Here is a 15988-nt window from a genome sequence, read left to right as displayed (position 1 = left end):
ACTTTTGTATTCATAAAATTTGGATTGAATTATTATTGTAAATATATATATATATATTTGTTGCATACACCCGTACCATACATTTATTTACATGAGAATCAACACATAATGCCACCCAATTTGTATGGATTAGGTTGAATGACGGAAGGGTAGATTAGGTTTTATGTGGATTTTTTTTAGAGATATATATCAGGATATGTTATACCTTGAGAAATTAAGGATGAGATATCACCTAAAATCATGGTTGAATGACGGGCTCTCAGATTTGAGCATAATGGACTTTTTGTAAGTAAACAAGGGATAAGCTGGTTGGATTAATAACCTTATCCTACATTTATCAAGCCAAGTAAACGGAGCCTTAGTTAATAATTATCAGTTCGATTTTTCCTGTCAACCCCTACTCGAACAAACTTTCTCTGTGTTGTTTATCTGAATAGCCTGATCAGCAAGTTCTTGCGCTAATTCGAAAGTTACCAACAACATACCGATAAGTAACGATTTGTCGGTTGAGTCACCTTATAAAAAGAATTTCAAAATAAATATGCATTATCAAGTCAATCTATCAAAATATTTTGTCAATATTATTTAAGAATTATATATTTGAAATTTAATTTCTATACATTATCATAGAATTTTGTTTATATATATATATATAGTCATGATCCACTGCACACCAGTGTGCAGGGATTTTGTGTGCACCGCGGGATGTTCGCGTGAACATCTAAAAAAAATCAGATATTCGCGAAAACATCTCAGATGTTAACGCGAACATCACATGGTGCACACAAAATCCCAGCATACTGGTGTGCAGGGGAACAAGATTATATATATATATATATATATATATATATATTTATATATATATATAAAAGTATTTTCGAATTCCATAGTTTTCGAAAGAAAAAGGATAAGAAATGATAAGAGAGGATAATATTATATATAGCAGAAAATGGCGGCATGGCCCATAGTGGATCCTCGTCACTCCCCTTGAAGCAATTCGCTTGACTTTTTCTTCACTCCTTTCCTCCAATTCTACCATCTTCGATCCATCGGGACCACTGATCATCTTGATTCCAATCGCGGAATCATTCCTCTTTTGATACCATTTCTAGTTTTTATTCTGTTTTCGATGATCGATCGCCCGGTTGTGGGCAGTTGCGTTGGATTCACTCCACGTATGGATTCGCTTCTTGCTGATCTGGTTTTGATTTCGAGTCTTGATTCATCGTTTTCATCATCTGGGTTTTAGCTTCATTTGATTTTCTCCCAAATTCTTCGGTAGATTCGACCTAATTGAATCGATTCAGTGGGTTTTCGTATCAACTCGTGTTGTTATTGATTGCGATGAAGATCGAGGAATTGGATGATTCGATGGATAGTGTGCTGGAGAGCAGCTGCTGTAGTAATGATAAGGAAAGAAGGCTGATCCCGGTGGGGGTCGACGCGAAAAGGGCTTTGGTCGGGGCTGGGGCTCGGATCCTTTTCTACCCGACCCTTTTGTACAACGTCTTCCGGAATAAAATTCAAGCGGAGTTCAGGTGGTGGGATCAAATTGATCAGGTATAATATATCTTCATGGTTCGGTGTTTTTTGGGGATTTGAATGTTGAGGTAGTAATTTAGTCAAATTTGGTTCGTTTGAGTTGCAAGGTTTCTGTAGTCGACTATGGGAAAAGGATTTATGCTGTAAATGAGGAATTTTTTTGAAGTTTCTTAAAAAAGAGTGAAGGTTTAGGCTCTTGGGTTGTTTTTATCCGAATTTATATGCTTAACATTACATTTTTCTACCTGTGATTGAAGCCAGCTGATGGCCAAGCAGAAAATACAATCACAAAAGCTCTGATTCGAGTCTGATGCAAATATGCAATCCTTGTATTGCGACTTTCGTGCTTATTGGTGTAAAAATTAGTTTACTTTTCTAAGAAATAATTTCTGGCATTTTCCCATGATGCATGCCCAGTTGAGTTTGAGTTTTATGTACTTTCTTTTTCAATGATATCCTTCTCATGGCGGTTAACAAATATTTTATGTATATTGTGTTGGATATAATTAAACTGAAGATATATGCCTAAGTATTTGCTTTTGTGACTGGGTATTTAGTTTCTCCTGCTTGGAGCGGTTCCATTTCCAAAGGACGTGCCTCGGCTGAAGCACCTTGGAGTTGGTGGTGTAATTACTCTGAACGAGCACTATGAAACTTTGGTACCGACATCTTTGTACCATGTAAGTTATTTAACTCTGGCTCGACTTTGGGTGTTGATATTGTATGAGCCTATGAGGCTATGGTTATTCTAAACTTTTTTTCTTATATGCAATCATACATTTATGTTGAATTTTTATGAGTTTCCATTTTCTTTTGTCATAAACCTGTATATGTTTTCTGTGACAATTTTACTTCTAAAATACTTCAGTTACAGAAAACTTTGGTGTGTTTTACCAGTAGAAGTCTTCCCTCATTTGACTGGAACGTTCTGTCTAGTCCGTTGTTCAAAATGACTGCTAAGGATTCTCTTGCTTACTAAGTGTTCTATTCGTACTCACTATGCTGTGTTGTTATTTCAGGATCATGGAATAGACCATCTTGTAATCCCAACAAGAGATTATCTGTTTGCTCCATCTTTTGTGGATATTAATCGAGCTGTAGATTTCATTCACAGTCAGTGATCTTCTTTTCACCATTTTCCTTACATTCACTTTATGTCCTGTGAATTATACCATCCTCAATACCTGCCTTTCATTTCATGCTGCTCATAGAAAATGCTTCTACTGGTCGAACAACATATGTGCACTGCAAAGCTGGACGAGGACGGAGCACAACCATTGTCCTCTGTTATCTGGTGCTTTCTTTTTTCTCCACAGAATATGACATGTAAAAATGACAATGTTGGATCTTCCTGACACCTTAATATGATCTGCAGGTGGAATATAAGCATATGAGTCCTGCTGCCGCACTTGAATATGTTCGGTCTAGAAGACCCAGGGTGCTATTGGCACCATCCCAGTGGAAGGTATACACAAAAAACCAGGGCTAAATTGTCCAGATCTGACAAGTTAGAGGGAGGGTGTGGGGGTTAGTAAGGGGTATCAAAAGGTTGGAAACTTGCAAGTGACATTGATCATGATTGGTTTTGCTAGAACCGAGGCACATGCGTACTTGCTATAGAGTAGATGGCACATTGTTATAAATACATTCCTTTGTCTATGCATTTTGATGTTATAAGATATATTACAATGTGACTAGAGGGCTTGGTGGGAAAATGAAATGAATATTTTTAGGGAAGGTTGTGGTTGTGGCAAAACTTGCAGCTGTAGAAAATGACAAAATCTCGAACTTTTTTATTTGTCGGAGACCAACTCCCCTTGCACCCTTTGCTGGATCCACCTCCTGCAAGAGAAACTGTCTTTGTTCTAGTTGATAAAATCACATCACAAGATTCTCTTTGTTATGCGGATGGTTTAAAACTCATAGTTGCTTGCTTTTCCAGGCAGTCCAAGAATACAAGCAGCAGCGGATGGCCTCAAAGGCGATGTGTACTTCGGGAGATGTAGTGCTAATTACAAAAGCTGATCTTGAAGGTTATCGTAGCCCTTGCAATGACATCTCTGGCAAGGAGCTGATGACCATACCCAGAATATCAAGGTCAATGCCTATGATGGCTAAGTTATCTTGCCTCTTTTCATCTTTAAAAGTTTCAGGTAGCTGTGGACCGATAATGAGGCAGCTAACAGAGGCCCGTGCTTGCTAGCTTGTGGGAAACATATCTTAGCATGCAAACCAAGAAAAGCATTAGAAAAAAGTCATAATCTCTCACGGTACAGAGGTAATTGAAGAATTACATGATAAGAATATGAATATAAATAAACAAAAAGAGGAGACTTTTGGTGACCCATCTGTCAGTTGTACATAACATGGGTCGGGTATGATTTGGTGCTTAATTTGTATATATGACTACAAGTACTTCTGTTTCATCTTGGCCCTCATATACTGATTTTGTCCAATTCGGGTCTGATCCAGGAATCGGATCCGAAAATTTCTCGGGTTTCCTGGCCCAATTGTGTTGGGCTCTGGAAAAGATCCATGTCATCTTAATTTGTTGATACAAAACAGACAGAATATTAATTTTTGAATTTTTTTTAAAAAAATATCGACCAATTCCCTAAAATGAAACAGACAATGAAAATCTGTTCCGAAATTTTGTGTATTTTTTTTTCCATTTCGCCGGAAAATAGACAAATTACGGGGAGAATCAAATATTAACCAAGAAGGGTGGAGAGACACGTGACGAGGTCCAAATTTTTATGATGAATTAGTTTTTTAATTACAAGAGATTGGTTAGCAGACAAATTTCATTAAATTTTATTTATACAAACTTCTATAAAACGGTATTACCTATCAATTATGAATAATTATTTTTTAGATATAAAATATTATTTTTTTATTATAAATATGATTCGAGTTCTCGTCTCACCAAAACATGAAAGATTTAATCTTTTATAAATATATACACTTTATTCAATTTGACTTTTTAAAGAAATTTCTATATTTATATTACGTTCTACTTCCTCCAACATTCTAAAATAAAAATAATAATATTTTTTTATAAGTCGGATCAGCGAGATCTATTTCCACAAAATTAATATTTAAAATCATCTCATAAGAGTTTTTGCACGTTAAAAAACATGTCATAGCATGCATTTTTCATGATATTGTAGGACACTCTTAGAAAAAGATGATCAAATTCTTCCATTTGGTTGACTTATTATGAGTCTGATCATTTAAAAAAAATCAAAATTTTTTGTACGTAAGTTGGGTTTTTTTTTATTATTTTTTTTAAAGAATAAGTTGCACTATATGTACAACGCATGTTACACATGATTATATACGTTACTTTTGAAATTACAGAACTATTCCAAATACAGTTATAAAATATCTCTTTATTGAGATAATTTTATAATTTCAAAAATAATGTGTAACCTTTATTATACATAAAATTTTTATTTTGAAATTTATTCATGTTTCGCGCAAGTAGATGGTCAGAACCAAAACTAGGCTAACCCACACGCGCACACTATGAATGAAATTAAAAAAAATTAAATATGAATTATGAAGTGATCATATATAGTTTGTGTTTTAATTTTTTTTTTGCCCAAATTTCCATGCATACTTTGTTAATGAGATAAGGTGAGTTTGTGAAGAAGAATCTAAAAAAGGAGTTTTAAGTACAAACATGTGTTATTCCTCATTGCACTACATAATATTAATTCCGCGAATCTCTGCAATTGGGAAACCCTAATACGTACTCCTTTTAAAATCTTCCATAAAGCCAAAGAAATGAATAACAACTTTATATATAGGTCGAACACGACATTTCATCATTATTATTTTCATATTGCATGTGGAAAGTGACACAATTCTTCTAACCCCTTTTCTTCTTTCCCTTTTCTTTCCTTTCTTCTTTCCTTTCTTTTAATTTTCCTCTCTTTAATTTGCCACATTTATAGTCGACTTGTTAGTGATATAATGCATATAAAAAACATTAATGTTTTTTTTCCTCTCATTTTATAATATCTCAAACATAGAACTCCTATAAGTTGGTATCACGAGTCAATTTATAATATTGATCTTTTTTTCAACATGATCTATAAAAAAATATTACTTTTATGGTCGGATCCACATGTTTCACGAATATCGATCCATTAGACCATTTTTCAAGAAACCTACTCTATTCCAAAAGTTATAATATATATATATATATGTGTGTATCTTTTACAAATTGTACAAATGGGCCTATCACATGCTTAGACCCAATTGAAGTCGATAGTCAAGAAACAAGGCTCTGGTCCAGCTTTAAGTGATGAGGTCGGCACATGAGGGTAGGTGGTGGAGGCATGTTGAAATTAGAGTTGTAGCCAAGGGAGGTGACAGAGTGAAGATGAGCTAAGAGGCTAAGGAGTTAGGGATGAGCTTGAAAGTTTGGAAGGTGAGAAGCTGCTAAGGAGCTGAGGATAAATCTAGGAGGTGGGAAAATGAGAATGAGCCTAGGAGTTGAGGATGACGATGAGAATAAATAGGGTATAGCTTACCCGAGGTGGGCGAGCCCTTAGCTTCAGTCTCGCCTCAAGGACAAGGTCACACTTTGAAAGGGAAGTCTCAGATGTACAAGCGCGTGAGTCTCACTCACCGCGTGGTCCTCTACGAAATATGTGTGGTCCCTACACTCTTCTTATAAATATCGGGTATGTTACCACTCTTCCTATAAATACCGGGTATGTTCACTTCATTTGCAACTGATTACTTTTATTTTTGAGGGGTGCCCGAGCTCTCCTCTCTACATATTAATTTTTGACTCTGACTTGAGCGTCTGAAGGGCTACTTCGAGAAATCCTTTCTGTCCCCTCTAATACTCTTTGCTTGGTTTCAGGTTCACTTCAGACTTGAAGCTTTGGGCTTAATTAGGTTGGACTCGGACATTGAATTGTACCCTTCAATTTTAGCAAGTATCACTTGATATAGTCACAAAATAACCTAATCATTCTTAAATCCATAAAATCATATATAGTTCATGATCATATTAAAAACCAAAATCTATCACTCATATAAGGTAATGCGACACCGAAAAATAATGTGTAAAAAAAAGAAAAAGATCTAATTTATACGGACACAATGTATTCATATTATTATTAGAATGTAATGATGTGTGTGTAGATTTGTATGTAATACACAATATCCGAGTACATTGGATGCCACTTTGAGACGCGGTTTCGTATAAAATCTTTAGGTTAATTTTAAAGTTAAAAGGAGAGAGTACGTTCATATATTATAAAATACAACTACATATATATTTATTAGTCCACTTGTAACAATTTAATTGTGGTCTGGTGACTATATGTTATCAACTCAAAATATTCAAAGAAGCAATGCATGCATTTCATTTTTACAATAGATTTGATTTATTCCCATACAATTCCTGTGAGTTGGGAGATTCTGATTTTTCTTTTTTGTTATTGATAAAAGGGTTCTTAGATTCTGCTAAATCTAAGATTTAAAGCTGCTTAATGATCTTAATCAATATATAATAATGGTGCGAAATTGTTCAAAATCAGTGGTCTTTATTCCCTTTAATTAAAAACTACGTCGAAATTCGAATCTGCATGTTCATTCACTTCATTACATGCAATAATAATTAATGATAATAAAATAAAACCTTAACAGATATATACATTAATAATACCATGTATATATATTTTTGTGTGGCCATGCATGTCCCTTTTCTCTCTAGTTAAGTAAAGCATATCTATATATACAAAAAATAATTGGCTGGAAAAAGCTCAAAATCTGGATTAATGTCATTAGAATATGTAGTTAAAGCATTACCAAAGGGCACACTAATTATCATACTAAAAGTGATTACCTTAAATATCTAAACAGGAGCGGATCGGACCCAAGAATTGCATCGAGCGAAAGTAGGAATGAATATTTTCGAAAAATTGCATATAAAACTTCCTCTGGCTCCCTATTGCATGCTTCCCCCTTGATCATTCAAACAATATGTTTGTATTAACTTAATTAATTAATTTGTTGATGATACATGGTAGATGAGAATTAACTTAATTTGGAAAATATGAAGAGTACTGCTGAATCATGCATGATGAAATTAAATGAAGTATAGTGATATGGGATGGGAGTTGGATTTATATAATGCATGCATAGTAGGCTGTTTCGAGCAACATCGTGACTTTGTTTCACCTCTTTTTTTTCTTAAATGTATTTCAAATAAATTTATAATAATGAGGGAATTAAATTATAATTTTGGTCCCATAACTTGTTAATTTTTAATTTTAACCCTAGAAAGCTTTCAGTGTTATAAGGTTTTTTGTGGAGTAAGGTGATTAATCATGTTTTTATATTTAATGTAGTGCTGACATAATATCAAAAAGCGATGATGCCACCTAAAAAAAAACTTCGAAGACATGTAATACTATGCGATAAAACATATGTACATTGTACACGCAGCTGCATAAAAGCATTGGCTACACCCAACCCAATAATAAACAAAACACGTAAAATATATTTTTTTTAAAAAAAGACGGCTCCCTTTTAATTAATTACTTAGTATACCGAATTAACGAATCTATATATATATATATATATGTATAATTATGGGAATTACAAGTATATGTCTATATCTTAGACTATACATTGAAGTTAGACCTAAAATTATAATACCTCCATCTTTGTAACATCCCCAAACACTCAATTCTTTATCCAATAGAATTATCCCAACCAATGATTATTTCTAATTCACGAACGATCTTTATCTCGACAAAAACATTAAATTCACATAAAAAGTTCTTTTAAAAAAACATTTAGAAAATCATAAAAATTTAAATTTTATTTTTAGATTTTCTAAATTTTTTTTCTTAATTATTTTTTAAAGAACTAGTTGCATCTAATCTCTCTTCCACGTCCAGTAAATTCTAAGGCAGCATGAAACAACATATGCATCTGCATTTTATACAAAAAGGAAAAGGAAAAAGAAAAACAGCAATAACAAATAAATTAAAGTTTCAATATTTGTATTGAATTTCGTAAACAACAAAATAGAAGCAAAAAAACAAAACAAATTATACAAAAATACCTAAAAAAAAGAACAAATATAATAAGAATAAACACATGATAAAGATGACACAGCAATCATCATGGGTGATAACTTTCATGCAGCAGGTGACTGATCTCTTTACTTTGAGAGGCAACTGCTATTTCATTTGGTCTTCCTTTGCCTTTCACTTCTTTTTCTCTTTTTCTAACATGGGTTTTCCTTCAACAGTTATTACAGTTTGAGCTTCGGATATGTATATATTATATATATGGATCAGCCAAGAATTTGGACAAAAGATGGAAAAAGGGACCAATGTATGTTATATGGTCCCTATTGGCTTCTATCAACAGATGATTAAGGCAATGATTGCTTTCTCTCTTTTGTCCAAATAATCGAAAAATTAAATATATAAAAGAAAAGAATTATCCATGATGATGATGATCGGGGTTATCGGGATCAGGCCAGAAGTTGGAGTACTTCAACCATTCTGCTTCCTGAGTGTTCGCCATGGATGATTCCTGCGATTCGAACACGAATTACGATAAGCAAACCATATATATCAGCAAATCGTTCATTCAGGTGGTGCAGTTTTTATACTGAAATGGAAAGACGATTTACATGACTAAAAATGAAAAATGAGTAAATGACAAGGAGATTTTAAAAAAAAAATCATCTGGAATCATAAAATTAATTTCAACTTTGAACATATACCCGGAAATACAAATTAAAAATATCAACAATATATTTACAAAATTGCATTTCCAAAAAAAAAAAAAAAAAAAAGAACAAATGCATCCAATTAACTAATTTGTAATTTCAATATATATAAATATTCATGCAATGAAGTTTTGATGATTTTGAAGCCATATATTTCGGCTGCATGCATGTGAATAATTCGTTCCTAGGATGCCAAATGGAAAAAAAGTTTTTGGGTCATTGTCCATGTTGTCTTTTGCAGCAATGAAAATTAAAAATAATAAACTAATATTAGATATAGCAAAATTGTTCTATTCTAAAGTACATGTAAGGGATTTAGCTGTCACCTTCAATCTTTATAATATTCTTTTTATATATTCTTTTGTTTAAGTAGATAGCTAGTTCAAATTAAGACCAGCCAGCCTTCCAAAAGATTTATCTCACTAAGCTCCATTTCATCACTTTTTATTTATTTGTTCAAAAAGTAGGATTCTTGCAGCAACTTCCACAATTGACGGCTTTTAGTTTTACGATGTTCTATTTATGGTTGCATGGATATCGGGTTTCATGCATGTGGTAAGACACAATCAAATAAAGTTTTCATCAAAAGAATTCAAAACAAAATTAAAGAGCAAAATACCAAAAGATCAGTTTAAGGAGAAGATAAAGAAAATGATATGTGAGTGATCATATTTATGTTCTTTTTTTCCTGTCCAAAGTGTGAAATATATATATAGACTAGCTAGGAAAAATTTAAATTTCTACCTATGATAATCCAAATTTACTTAATTAATCAATGTACTTTTTTTATGGGTTTTGTGATAGTTATGATCAGTATATTGCAACATCATCTCATAAAATACACAACGAAGTTGGCAGCGTCGGAAATAAATTGGGCAAGTCTAATTTAAAATTAGCAATCTAAATTCCAATGTCAAGATTCAAGAGTTTTAATATACATGCTTTTTAACATTCCTAGTATATAAAGTAGGAACTTAGGGCTTATTCTATTCAATATTACGCATATAAGTTACTAGTATTATTAATAAATCGATATTACTATTTTTTTATTTAAAAAAAAAAACAACATGGTTTCAAAAGTGGTAGGTCAAAATAAAATGTAAGAACTAGTGACACTATGATAGTAAAAATATCAAGAACATATACAAAAATTTTGAATTGGTTAAATTAACCTTCAACATCCGTGAATGTATAATCGAATACGATTTTGTAGTTTGTTTGATGGAATTAATTATTTAGTGCTAATTTACCATCATCACATTGAGCTATATGTGAAAACTAGCTAAAGCCTATGCTGGGAAAGAGGATACAGCAATCTAACAAGAAAAAGAGATAAAAGGACCAAAAAAAGAAAGAAAAAAAAAGGGCATATAGATCCTCTAATTTTAGTTTAGCCATAGTGAATTCTTTCTCCTTATCATAAATAAGACTCCCTTGATATAAAAAATGGGTATAATTTACTACACAAATAAATTTAATCATATAAATTTGTTTTCATGTACATTTTTGTGAATATTGCTGCAATTTTATAACCCCCATATACATTACTATTTAACATATCTGCATTTTACCTTTTGCATTTCATGATTTAACCTCTAAGTAGCTTTGGTTTTCACACACAGAGATATATATAAGAAAGCATGCATTTTAGGGTCAAAAAGTTAAAGATTTGTAATACATACTTCTTTGATGTCAGTTGAGGTGCAGCCCATAATGAGTTCCTCTAATCCAGATGCAGACCTTCCAACTAGTTTATGATGTTGTTGCTGCTGCTGCTGCTCACAAAATATAATTAAATAATTTTGTAAGTTATGACAAAAATAAAAACATAATCATGCATATGATCATGTATTGTCTGCAAAAGATAGGGATTTTTAAAGTCAATAATATGATTATTTATTTGTTAGCAATATAGCTGGCATTCAAATTTAATTCTGATCACTTCCAGATGAGTACAAACAAAGTTACATTATATATAAAACAGGTTAGATACTGATTAGTTTCTTATTAACTATTAATTTAATCCCAAGCCACTGAAAATTTGTACTTATGTACTGTATATATATATATTAGGAACAAAAACAGGTAAATGTGAAAAGAAAGCAAGATTATTACTTTGATTTTTCGAAGAAAATCAAACCCGAAAATTCCTCGCTAACTCGGTTTTATATAGGTGTACCTGGAAATTTTCGTTCGGGAGCATGAGTGTTGGAACATGGAAGGAGTGATCTTGATCAAGAATCATGTTGGAGGTGTGATGCATTACTTGTGGAGGTGATATAATGGCAGAAATGGAATGTGAAGGCCTGCTGATGTGGTATGATGTAGCTGCTGATGCTGTTGACATTTGATGATGCTCATGGCTCATGTGAATCATGTCACGCGCTTCGCACGAGCCGCCATGCGCCTCCCTTCCTATTGATGCCTCTCCAATGCTTCCAGCCTGAAACATTAATCATATAATTAAAATCTGTTTATTTTAATTTGGTTTTGATAATTATCGTTACAGGTCTGAGACCTTCTCAGTCATGCTTCATTAGTTTGTCACATTATGTACAGACAAAGGCAACATGATCATGTTATGTGTAGAAGGAAAATGTATTATTATATTTGTGGATTAATTTTAAAATATGTTGGTTATGTCATAAATTAAGAGACATAAAATCTACTTAAGAATATGAGAATTTTTGAGGGAGTGGTGAAATATTGAATGGGGAAAAAAATGTAAATGACACAGATGTATGATTTCATTAATTTGAAATTAAATGTACAATTTGTGAGTATATTTAAAATAATAGCTTAATATTCTGGTGAAGTGAAAATTTTAGAATACATACCTGATCATCAAAGGGTTTTCTATAAGGAAGAAAGCTAAAATGATCAGCTTTCAGTTGCTGGATATGATCTATAGCACTATAACCTGGAATAGGTGCACCAACATTTACAACAGCAGCTGAAAATTCATCTCTTTGTGGGATTATTTCCTTGTTAGAACAACTCCCACTGCCACTTTCTTTCTGGCTATTCGGGTCGATACTCAATCCTTCGCCTAAGACGGTGTTAACGCTACTTTTCTCCGAAGACCAGTTGCATTGCCTTGGTTGAGTTTGGTAAAAGATCTTGGAAACCACAAGTTCCCCTTCTTTCTCTTCTTCATGTTGGCCTAAATGGTATTGATGCATCACCCAATTCGTTTTCTCGGGCTTTCTGTTTTTCCCAAAGTTTGTGTACAAGACCAAGATTTTCTTGCACCCTTTTTGCTTGCCATTCACCATGACAGGCCTGGTTTTGCCCGTCTTGTGCCACCGCGTTTCGCCGCCTTGTAAGTCACATTCGGTTTGAATTTTTCTTCTTTTTCTTGTACCGGTTGTGTAAGCTTTGGAGGGTCTATGGAAGAAATGTCTGCTGAGTCCATCTCTTGTCACTCCTAGAAAGTAAGAAAGAAATAAAATCAAAGTTAGGTTTACTTAGGTGTAACAGATAATCTTGAAATTTCAATTCATTGAAGAAAAACTTGGAGAGACTATTATATTAAAATAAATAATAATAAAAAAAAACAAACCCTAGTCAGAAATATTGTTGTATCTTCCAAGAAAATATCATAGTAAAACCTATATATCTACTTGAATCATGGCAGATTAAGCTACCATATCCAATACACACACACACACACTAAATGAAATAAAATGAAAACAAATGATAAAATAAAGAAAATAAATCATATGATGAGAGAAGTTGAGACCTGGAAGCTTTTCAGGATGTGTATAACAAATCCCATCTTCACCTTCAATAGTAGGAATAAACTCATCAATTAAAGGATGGGATTTTGATTCTTTTCCTTCGACTTTCGCTTCAAGATGCTCTATCAGTTCTTGATCCGTCGGATCAAACTTTACTCCGGCCGGTAGGCCTACCCAATCCTGCAACAAAAATCCAGTCACTTCAATCACCAGATCAACTAAATATAACATGGGAAAGAGAGGAATCTGAAAGACTTCCAAAAAAAAAAAAACACAATAAAATCAAAAGCAAAAAAGTAAATATGTAACTCCCATATCTTGTTTTTTAATTATATAGTAACTTTCCGAAATCTTGTTAATGAAGACAAGAATATATTCATCAGTATTTAGAGAAATTTCGTGTACCGGCTTTCCTTCGAGCTTGTGTCCACAACCCGGGCAGTGTTTGGATCCACACAGTTGATGCTCCTCAAGTTTTGCATCTATGAGATCAGAACTGCTCACAGATCCCAACTGAGTACCCTTATTCATGGCTCAAACAATATATTATACACCTCCTAGCTCTAGCTCCCTTTTATAAACTATGCAGTATTCATCAGAGATTATAACATCTATACTTGTATATTAATCTTAACTCCATAAATCAAGAAGCCTCGATATCGGATCAATCCAGCTTCTTACCGAATCAAAACTCTCAATCCCCTCAGAAAACTATCAAAATATCAAGAAAATCAACACAAATCACTTGACCATTCATCATGTACGTGCAGATGTATATATCTTATGTAATAACACATAAAAACACCATTTTTTCCCAAAAAAACAAATCAGTACCTACAGAAATCCATGGACATGAAATAAAGGAGGTAAAAAAAAAAAATCGATAGCCAAATGAAAATTATTGGATATCTTCAAGAAAATCGACTCCAATCGTTGGAATCAAAAGGTTACAAATGAAGGGAAATGAAACACAAGAAAAAACATGTATGTATGTATGTATGTTATTTTCAAGAAAATATAGAGGCGAGAGAGAGGTTTATTAGGACAAAATCAAACAGAAAGAGAGGAAGAAAAAGAAAGAAATCAAGGGGCTTTAATCACAGAAATCCTGCAACTTTAACTGAAGCAAGTAGTGAGATAAAGGAAAAGCAAGCTGCCCTATATCATACCTTTAACTCCCTGCTAAATTTGTAGAATGTTTTGGTGCGTGTTTCAGGTGTTTGTGCGTGAGAGAGAGAGAGCAGGAGGAGAAGAAGAGAGATTTTGGGGTTTGGATTTTGTTTTTTTATATATATATATATATATAATTCACACACCTTTGTATGTATGTATGTATGTATGTGTGTTGGAGTCTTCTTGACTGGTAAAGCAAAAGCAAGAAAATGCAAGGGCCTTAGTTGTTACTTAAGAACACACTCAAAAGCACAGCAACCCCAACTGTTTTTTTACTTAATCTGCCCAACCAAATTCTATTTTATTAAAAATACATTTGTTTAGGATATGTTTTCATATTCAAATCTTTGAATTTATTTGAAAAAGAAACCATATATGTGTGTGTGTGTGATTGCAAATAAAAACAAATTTTTATTATTGTAAGAAACCATGTACTAATTTTATATATGAATATAAACTTTGTATATGCACTCCAAAAAGGAAACTCAACTTGGAATTAAGATCATATTGACCCAATGGAACACATGAAGCCATTTATATGGTTGTTAAATAAAATGTTTATGTTAAAGTAACTGCTAATTCGACATGTTTTTTGAGAATTTATAGAAAGATTTGTGTGTATTAAGTAGATTTTTATAATTAAAATTTTGTACTTGTCCTCTCACATGGAAATTCTTCAAGAAGTATTGGTGGCATGCACGCGAAAAAATTGATCGTTGTAACCGTTTTTTTTCTAAGCGATTGTGTGAGACATGCTTTTATTGGAGGCAAACGACAGTAATATATGAGAAAATGACTAGAGCAAGACCTCTCTAAGCCCTTATTGTAAGAAAAATACAATCGTTGTAACCGTTTGCGTGACGTGACGATAGAAGTAGCCCTTAAATCTCATGGGATGTCCATCTTAACTGATAGTTGTCGCGTGTTTAATGTGGAATCTAGATCAAAGCTACTCAAATAATTGATTTTCCATTAATTCTGTTGATGAGATGTTAGCACAAGGGTAGTAGAATTCATAAAAATATATAGACCCCACCTAATCAAATTAAAATGGGTAATTGTATGTATTTTGTGGATTTCACATGTCCAAATCGATTTTGGATACTAAAATTGAGTATTAGGGTACTACTCTTATGCTAACATAAACTCAACCGTAAAATATGCAGTCTAAGGAGACAGAATCCCCAAACTAGATGTTCATGTCACCAAGCTCCGTCATCTAGTCAGAGATATTCAGCCAAAATTAATTAATACAGTGTAAATATGTCTGATACAACAAAAATTGAAATTTATTGGATGTTGACTCTAATTTGACTAATTGAAGGACTAAAGTAATGTTTTGTAAAGCTTATAAAAAGCAATTCTCAACTTTTTCTTAATAAAATTTTCAAAATAAGAAAAAAACTGAGAAGTACTGCTTTCTAGAAGCTCTACAAAACACCACTTAAATCTCAAACCAACCTAAGTTTACACACCAAAAGTACTATTTTTCATTTTGAAAAAGCCCTCTATATTATATGAATTATGAAATAGTACCCACAATATCAACCCATATGTGATTCACACATAAAAACACATCACAAATTTGCTCTTGGGTACTAAAAAATTATTGGTTATATTGATCTCAACATTGCCACCTAATGTCTAAAAAAAATTTGGTCTAGACAACGATAATCCAAAATTATTGTTGAATTAAAGCAAGTGGAATATTTTATTCCAAAATTTAAAAAACTTGGATATATTATTACATCATAAGTCA

At 32.8% G+C, this 15988-nt stretch overlaps 2 protein-coding genes across 6 annotated transcripts; one reads left to right on the top strand and one right to left on the bottom strand.

Moving 5' to 3' along the window:
• Positions 1 to 920: 920 nt before the first annotated feature.
• On the top strand, positions 921 to 4101 carry LOC140890589 (phosphatidylglycerophosphate phosphatase PTPMT2-like). 3 transcript variants are annotated; one of them, XM_073298489.1, is made up of 7 exons: positions 921 to 1175; positions 1283 to 1560; positions 2100 to 2222; positions 2562 to 2655; positions 2754 to 2836; positions 2918 to 3007; positions 3485 to 4101. In XM_073298489.1, the coding sequence occupies exons 2-7, from the start codon at positions 1345 to 1347 to the stop codon at positions 3743 to 3745; spliced, it is 867 nt and encodes a 288-aa protein (XP_073154590.1). In that variant the 5' UTR covers positions 921 to 1175; positions 1283 to 1344; the 3' UTR covers positions 3746 to 4101. The 3 variants fall into 3 exon arrangements, with proteins under 3 accessions (XP_073154590.1, XP_073154589.1, XP_073154588.1); XM_073298488.1 differs by having other exon boundaries at positions 921 to 1201; XM_073298487.1 differs by having other exon boundaries at positions 921 to 1560.
• A 4582-nt stretch (positions 4102 to 8683) lies between these two features.
• On the bottom strand, positions 8684 to 14346 carry LOC140891266 (NAC domain-containing protein 75-like). 3 transcript variants are annotated; one of them, XM_073299676.1, is made up of 7 exons: positions 14226 to 14346; positions 13462 to 13767; positions 13059 to 13236; positions 12154 to 12743; positions 11496 to 11759; positions 10999 to 11091; positions 8684 to 9117 (listed from the first exon to the last, which is right to left on the bottom strand). In XM_073299676.1, exons 2-7 carry the CDS (start codon positions 13585 to 13587, stop codon positions 9022 to 9024), a joined length of 1347 nt encoding a protein of 448 aa, XP_073155777.1. In that variant the 5' UTR covers positions 13588 to 13767; positions 14226 to 14346; the 3' UTR covers positions 8684 to 9021. The 3 variants fall into 3 exon arrangements, with proteins under 3 accessions (XP_073155777.1, XP_073155780.1, XP_073155778.1); XM_073299679.1 differs by having other exon boundaries at positions 10999 to 11088; XM_073299677.1 differs by having other exon boundaries at positions 13462 to 13589; positions 14226 to 14293.
• Between the last annotated feature and the right edge of the window lie 1642 nt (positions 14347 to 15988).

This window comes from Henckelia pumila, chromosome 3 (genome assembly GCF_033568475.1).
Source record: "Henckelia pumila isolate YLH828 chromosome 3, ASM3356847v2, whole genome shotgun sequence".
NCBI lineage: Eukaryota > Viridiplantae > Streptophyta > Magnoliopsida > Lamiales > Gesneriaceae > Henckelia > Henckelia pumila.
Note: the sequence above shows the minus strand (reverse complement) of the source record. Positions and strands in the feature narration are given on the sequence as shown.

Excerpts from the sequence above, each read along its gene's own strand:
- LOC140890589 (XM_073298489.1), top strand. The coding sequence starts at position 1,345 with ATGAAGATCGAGGAATTGGATGATTCGATGGATAGTGTGCTGGAGAGC. Across the intron at positions 1,561-2,099 it reads GGTGGGATCAAATTGATCAG|TTTCTCCTGCTTGGAGCGGT; the intron begins GTATAATATATC and ends CTGGGTATTTAG. Across the intron at positions 2,656-2,753 it reads AGCTGTAGATTTCATTCACA|AAAATGCTTCTACTGGTCGA; the intron begins GTCAGTGATCTT and ends TGCTGCTCATAG.
- LOC140891266 (XM_073299676.1), bottom strand. The coding sequence starts at position 13,587 with ATGAATAAGGGTACTCAGTTGGGATCTGTGAGCAGTTCTGATCTCATA. Across the intron at positions 12,744-13,058 it reads ACATCCTGAAAAGCTTCCAG|GAGTGACAAGAGATGGACTC; the intron begins GTCTCAACTTCT and ends CTTACTTTCTAG. Across the intron at positions 11,760-12,153 it reads GAAAACCCTTTGATGATCAG|GCTGGAAGCATTGGAGAGGC; the intron begins GTATGTATTCTA and ends TTAATGTTTCAG.